Source organism: Oratosquilla oratoria, chromosome 36, assembly GCF_046742065.1.
Source record: "Oratosquilla oratoria isolate Oo_2021 chromosome 36, ASM4674206v1, whole genome shotgun sequence".
NCBI classification, from domain to species: domain Eukaryota; kingdom Metazoa; phylum Arthropoda; class Malacostraca; order Stomatopoda; family Squillidae; genus Oratosquilla; species Oratosquilla oratoria.
Genome location: NC_134812.1, coordinates 42,051,573 through 42,059,072, shown reverse-complemented (window position 1 = coordinate 42,059,072; position 7,500 = coordinate 42,051,573). Strand labels below are relative to the sequence as shown.

General features: G+C 48.4%; 1 protein-coding gene across 2 annotated transcripts in view; it reads right to left on the bottom strand.

Annotated features, from left to right (window-relative positions):
* The window catches only part of LOC143018983 (midasin), a 485,776-nt gene that overhangs the window by 53,767 nt on the left and 424,509 nt on the right, over positions 1 to 7,500 (bottom strand). Inside the window, exons 25-28 of one of the 2 annotated variants that reach the window (XM_076174672.1) lie at positions 6,825 to 7,223; positions 5,838 to 6,046; positions 3,526 to 3,716; positions 2,777 to 2,897 (exon numbers count right to left, since the gene is read on the bottom strand). In XM_076174672.1, the coding sequence (XP_076030787.1) occupies positions 2,777 to 2,897; positions 3,526 to 3,716; positions 5,838 to 6,046; positions 6,825 to 7,223 (920 nt within the window). Of the gene's footprint in view, positions 1 to 2,776; positions 2,898 to 3,525; positions 3,717 to 5,837; positions 6,047 to 6,824; positions 7,227 to 7,500 lie in introns of both variants that reach the window. The other variant, XM_076174673.1, reaches the window with a different exon arrangement.

Sequence of the window (7,500 nt, the reverse complement as noted above, 5' to 3'; positions counted from 1 at the left end):
TTCCCCAAAGCCCCCTTCACCCCATCCATCCACCTCATCCTAGGACGTCCCCTCATGTTCACTCCCTCCACATCTGCCTTCCATACCTCTTTTACTAGTCTTTCTTCACTCATTCTTTCCATGTGTCCAAACCATCCTAATATTCTTTCATCAACCCTATCTCCCAAATCCTTTTTCACCCCTGTTCTCCTCCTCACCTCCTCATTTCTCACCCTATCTAGCCTAGTAACCCCCACCATACTTCTCAGACACCTCATCTCAAACACATTCAAACTCCTTCTCTCTTCTTCTCTTATGTTCCACGTTTCTGCCCCATACAGTGCTGTTGGCACAATCACTCCTTCATACAGTCTCCTCTTCGCATCCATTACCAAATGTCTATTCCTCATAACACTCTTTAAACCACCAAGGCATTTACTCGCTTCTCTCAATCTACATTCTACCTCCACCTTCACTCCACCTTTTCCTGCTACACTTGCACCCAAGTATCTAAAACTATCCACTTCCTCCAGTCGCTCTCCCTTAATGTTCACTTCCAGTCTACTGCCACTTTCACCCCTTGTACATCTCATCACCTTACTTTTACCCACATTTATCTTTAGCTTTCTTCTATCACATACTCTCCCAAACTCTGCCACCAGCTTCCTCAATCCCTCCTCTGACCCTGCCACAAGCGCAGTGTCGTCCGCAAACAACAGCTGGCTCACCTCCCACTTTTCTCCATTTTCTTTAACCATCTCCAATCCCTGACTCACTACCCTAGGATTCACCTCTCGCACCACCCCATCCATGTATAAGTTGAACAGTATATATATATATAAATATATACATACATATACATATATATATACATATATATATAATATACCAAACCCTTACTCCTTAATAACGTGGGGTATTCACTATAACAATTAAACGCCCTTAACATAAATGTACAAGTATTCGGCAAAATTATATGCATAGCAAAATGTCATCTCTTTTACTTCGAAGTAATACACTAACGAAATGACCAAAGCACAGATACGTTCTCCCCTAAAATTCTTTAAACCTCTTAAAAAAGTCCATTGTTAACTGCAAGTCCTCCGAAGGACCTAATGATTAACATGGCCCACACTGTACATGATTTCATGTATTCCACTGAAGAAAATTGTTATTTCAAACTATCAATTTCAATATAAGTGTTTACATAAAAATACTCCGCACTAAAACATTAAACAATTCCATTTCGTGCGACGATGGCATGATTACATCTGTACAATTAAACCACATAACTACATTATGCAAATGATATTACATAACAATTACATTTCACGATTATTACGTTCTCCCCTGAGTGGCATTACTCACGGACGCACGCATGCCTGCCTGCCTGCCTCCCATGATGTGACAACCGTTGAGTAGGAGAGATACGACAGAGGTTAACAGAGAGAGAGAGAGAGAGAGAGAGAGAGAGAGAGAGAGAGAGAGAGAGAGAGGGAGGGAGAGAGGGAGAGAAAGAGAGAGAGAGAGAGAGAGAGAGAGAGAGAGAGAGAGAGAGAGAGAGAGGAGAGAGAGAGAGAGAGAGAGAAGAGAGAGGAGAGGAGAGGAGGAGAGAGAGAAAGAGGAGAGAGAGAGAGAGGAGAGAGAGAGAGAGAGAGGGGAGAGAGAGATAGAGGAGAGATAGGAAGGAAGGAGGGAGGGAAGGAGAGAGAGAGAGAGGAGAGAGAGAGAGAGAGAGAGAGAGAGAGAGAGAGAGAGAGGGAGCGAGGGAGGGAAAGAGAGAGAGAGAGAGAGAGAGAGAGAGAGAGAGAGAGAGGAGAGAGAGAGGAGAGAGATAGAAGAGAGATAGGAGGGAGGGAGGGAGGGAGGGAGGGAGGGAGAGAGGAGAGAGAAAGAGGAGAGAGAAAGAGGAGAGAGAGGAGAGAGAGGGGAGAGAGAGATAGAAGAGATAGGAAGGAGGGAGGGAGGGAGGGAGGGAGGGAGAGAGAGAGAGGAGAGAGCGAGAGAGAGGAGAGAGCGAGAGAGAGGAGAGAGCGAGAGAGAGAGAGAGAAATGAGCATGGAAGGGAGAAACAGGGTACGGGCCCAACCGAAGACGCAGTCATTCCCGGTGCTGTATCACCTGACGATATTTCTATTCCTCACTCCCTCTACATCTACATCTTCACCCCTAAAACAAACACACACACACACACACACACACACGCACACACACTGTTGTCTGAATGGTGAAACCGGCCCAGTCTCCTGAAGGGGATGCTGGTGCTGCCCAGGGCTGGCACTCGGAGTCCTGGATCTCAACCACGGTAGCCCATCCACAGTACAATTTGGTTTTCATGCCTGGTCGGATCCAACACATCAACATCAAGACGTAAACGACTCAATCTGGTCGGATCTGACCAAACCTCTTAGGCAGCCTTGAGACCAGATGGACATGGTCTCTCAGAGTGGTGCGAGTTCGACCGTTGGCTGTTTCCGGCACTCTAGGTGCTGGCAAATTCGTACCACGGGGGCCGATCCCACAAGTAAAAAACACCCTTTCGTGCTGGGCAAGACTCCTCCTTTTCCTCTGATTGTTGCCGTTAGCTTCATCGATTCACGTCCTTGGAAGCCACTTGCATACGCAGCGACAACAACCTACCTCGACTAGCCCATCCACACAGGATGGTAATCTCTTTTATCCTGACTGCAGCCATGCCATTACACACGAAACCCATTTCGGTGACGAAGAAGATGAACAAGTCAAAGTCCCCCACGTCTAACCTAACCTGAAATGCCGCGCCATCTTCAATACCTACCTGACGTAGACGAGGTGAAGGGCGTCGCTGAGGGCGTGCTGCAGGTCCTTCCCGGCGCTCAAGAGCTGAGCACTGACGGAAGCGGCCAGGGTGAGGTCACCGATGCCTGGCTGTTGGTAACCTGCGAAGAGCGGAAGCCACCGGGCAGGGGGCGTTTAGATTAGGGCGCTGCGAGCGGGTCTTGGTGACGTGAAGGTGTTTAGGAAGTCATGACTGGTTAGGAATATAATGTGGCACTGGTGCTAAACAGACTAGAAATAATTGAATATTGTTTGCGCGTGTGTGTGATTCAACATGGTCTTGGATCACGTGTTGGTTGATCGACAGCTATTGACCTCCCGGAAGAGAGCTCTGAGCTCGTATGACCGATCTATGTGTAATACTGTCACCTTAGGCAAACACATACACACAACTCCCCGCCCACGAGAGTTGGAGTAACACCCCGCAGCGTAGCGATACTGAAATTATTTCAGCCCTGGGGGGGGGGGAGTCGAACCCGGACCGCCGTAGTGGCAGGCGAGAACTCTAAGCACAGCGCCACGAGGGTGTGTGTGTGTGTGTGTGTGTGTGTGTGTGTGTGTGTGTGTGTGCGTGAGTGTGTGTGTGTGCGTGAGTGTGTGTGTATGGGTGTGTATGTGTGTGTGTGTGTGTGTGCGTGAGTGTGTGTGTATGTGTGTGTTTTGCGTGTGCACGCAAACGCATGCAAATACGTACATATTTTTTACAATACTAACACACCGACCACTTACTTGGCAGGAGTTGTGCGACGGCGTTGTGCGCCCCCAAGAGGGCGTGTTGAGCCAGAGGTCCACCTGCGCCCCCGCCGAGGCCTCCGTTCGCCCCCACAGCGCCCCTGAGGAGCATGACATTGCGCAGGTCCTGCGGGGATTCCCACCGGCCCCCCGGCATGAAGATCTCGAGGCCGCGGTTCCTCATGGCCCTGAGGAAAGAGCGGAGGCGAGGAAGAGTAAGAGAAGGGCCGTCGTATAGGGCGGGAAGAAATGAACGATGAATGAAGAAAATAAAGACAGGAGGGGAGGGGGGAAGATGATGGAAAGAAGGAAGGAAGAATGAAAGGATAAGGAGGAGGGATCGTGTATACTTGCCTATACACAGAGAGGGTAATAAAACCCTTTGGATATAAAATATATCTGTATTAACAACGACCTGCGAGAGCTCCGTTTTGGAGCCACGCAGGTGTACAGACTGTCCGACGTGCGATCGTAGGAGATTCAATACTGGAGTTGCCAATAAACAGGAAGTGCCTGTGTTGGCAACTCTTACAGGTTGTCACCCTGGATGCTAGCGTCAAACATAGGGTTGTGCAAGGATACAATGTAAGGAAGGAAGGAAGGATGGAGGGAGGGAGGAAAGGAGGTAAGGAAGGGAAAGGAAGGAAAGGAGAGAGGAAGTAGGATTAGCATTTCGTCGCAATAACCAGCGCTTCTGTCCTTTCGAACAATATGCATCGAAAAGGTGGAGTCATATGTAAAAGAGGAGATTTAAGGACAGTAGAGCAGACAGACGGTAGAAGACTAAGTGATCAGTATTACCCCTTTTGCGTGGAGATTTGAGGGAGGTAGGAAGAAAAGATGGGATGAAGGAAGGAAGTATGTATGAGAGGAAAGGTGTGAGAGGGAAGGAAGGAAAGTAAGAAGAAAAGTGGGAAGGAGGGAGGGAAGGAAGGAATTAAGGTGTAAAGGAAGAAAAAAGAAAGGGAAGAAGGAAGGAAGAAAGAAGTCGGAAGGAAGAAGGAAGGAATGAGAGTGTAGGGAAGAAGGGAGAAAAAACAAGAAAGAGGAAGAAAGAAGGAGGGAAGGAAGGAAGGAAGGAGAGAAGGAAGGAAGGAAGGAGAGAAGGAAGGAAGGGAGGAAGGAAAGAAGGAAGGAGGAGGAAGGAGAAAGGGGGAGGACGGGAGAAAAGAAGTAGGGATGAAGAAAGGAAGGGAAGAGGAAGAAAGTGATGAAAGAAAGGAAGGGGTGGAATGGGGAAAAGGTGACTTTTTGGGGGTAAGCCAGGTATGGGGGGCGGGTGAATGGGGGAAGGAGTGAGGAAGGGGGGGCTTAGACGGAGGAGGGGGGAGGGGGAGGGGGAGAACTAGGGGTGAGGTGGCAATGTTATTGCAGGTAACTCAAGAACTGGAGCAATATTTCAGTAATCCCACTCACTCTTATGCTTCTCTCCCTCTCTCTCTCTCACACACACAGAAGGACAGTTACAGAGGAGATTTGAAAAAGAATAGCTTCCCACACAGAGTGATTGATGTCTGGAACAAACTAAACGGGGAAACAGATTTTAAGAAGAAACTGGATGCGGAGAGATACAAAAGCGGGTCACTACGAACATAGCTCTCCTCCCGTAAAATACAACTAGGTAAATACAACTTGGTGAAATACACACACACACAGACACACACACACACACACACACACACACACACACACACACGCGCGCGCGCGTACTTGTACATGTACATACTACTCTACTTCCACGTGGAACCAGTCTCCCAAACGACCACATGACAATCTCCGTGTGGATGTGGATCAGACTGTACTTGAAATCATTTCACACATACACACACACACACACAAAATCTCCACTTACCGTAAACTGTCTTAATGTGGAAGTAAGACAACCTGCATTCAGAATTTCGACACAAATATATAGCACTTATCCAGTTAACTTTAAGGAGAATATATATCACTTATCCAATTAATTTTAAGGAGAAGCGGAGGAAAATATGTTTGATGTTGACACATAAATAACACACAAGTAGCCTGGTCATATTTACTTAATATTCCCCTCACAACCATTAGGACGGTTTAAGAATTGCCCTCACTTAGCCAGTCCAGAATAATCTCTGGAACTGAAATAAAGATAAAACTACCACGGCAACTCTTTCAGAACAGTTTCGCAATGATTTTTGGGGACACTGTAATAAGAACTTCAAAACTGGATTTTAATCCCCATGCAGTTTTGGCCATCTTGAAAGAATCTCTGGAACTGGAACGGGCACTATTTCAGTCTGCAAGAACCTGAGTGAACCTGGACCTTGACTCACCTGGAGATCTCCCCGTGGCGGGGGTCGAGGGCGAGTATGAGGCGGAAGTCAGGGTGGGGCCGGATCGTGGGGACCTCACCTCCGACGGCTCCCCGCTCTTGCATGGTCAGGGCACCCCCGGGCTCCAGAAGCCCGTTGAGGCGGTCCAGGACCGAGGCCGAGCAGGCGTTGACACCGTCCAGCAGGAGCCAGCAGCCTTCCTGGATAGACTGGAATCACGCAGGCAAAAACCTCGTCAGTATCGCACGATATCATTGAGCGGTAGATAAATACATATTTAAGGTGACAAAGGGCGAGGAACTTAAGTAAGGAGAAAATAATATGCGGACCAAGGGTGGCAAACTTTGGGGACAGAAGCAGATCCATTGTGATCACGAGAAAAATGTGTGTAAGTGTGTTTGTGTGATTCACCATGGTCTTTGGATCATGTGTTGGACTCGTGATCGACAGCTATTTCCCTCCCGGAAAAGAGAGCTCAGAGTTCGTACATGACCGATCTATAGGTAATGCTGTCATCTTACACGCACACACACACCCAACTCCCCCGCCCACGAGAGTTGGAGTAACACCCCGGAGTGCAGCGATACTGAAATTATTTCAGCCCTGGGCGGGATTCGAACCCGGAACTCCGTAGTAGCGTCCGACAACTCTACTAACTGCGCCATGAGTCGTGTGTGTGTGTGTGTGTGTGTGTGTGTGTAAAAAATGACAGCATAACTCCTTCAACAGGTTGACGGGCTCAAACAAAGCCCGTGGGAGTGACACTTCACTCCCCCCCCCCAAAAAAAAAAAAGTACTTTCATACATTCTTGTCCTAGTTAAAGCCAAACAGTTCTATTATTCAGCTAAGGGGGTTATTCGAACGAGGCCTCGACAGATCGAGCCTCACCTCTACTGAAAACTAACGTCAAGTATTAGCCAGAACAGAAGGGGGCACCTTAACGAAGACCTAAACAACATGTGCAAAGCTCTTCTGAGGAAACTTACTTTGACGAGGATGCTGTCCACCCACACGAAGGTTCCTCCTCCGGTAACCAACCCGCTCCTCTTCACGCGTCCTTCCACCTCCTTCACCTTTCGCCTCAGCTCTTTGAATTCGTCCTGTTCTCCATCAGCCTGTTCCTCCTTGTCCTCCTCCTCTTCGCGTCCCACTTCTCCAGGATCGCGGGAATCGCTACGATTCTTTGGCAAGGGCGATAGTCCTTCTGACTCATCTAGGCTCATCTTTTTCTTCCTCTTCTTCTTCCTCTTCGTGTCCGTCTTCTTCAGATCCTGCGCCTCCGCCTCTTCCTCCTCCTTCTCCAACTTCTCTTCGCCGGGTCTTTCCTTCTTTGGGGTCTTCCGGGGCTTATCCTCATCGAACTCGGCGGAAGACGTCGTCAGCGCCTGTGGGAGGAAAGAGAAAGGATTATACGAGGAAACTATTTTTGATATGGTATCGGTTCTTTGATAAGTCCCAGCGAGACCTTCCCTACTCCTCTCCCTTCCCTTCCTTCCTTCCTCTGACCCATTTATACTTACACACACACACACACACACACACACACACACACACACACACACACACACACACGGGTGATCGCATTAAGCCTACAAGTGACTCGTGGACAAATCCTACAAGCGAGTCGCTGTGGAAACGAAAAAAAAAAAAAAAAAAAAAAAA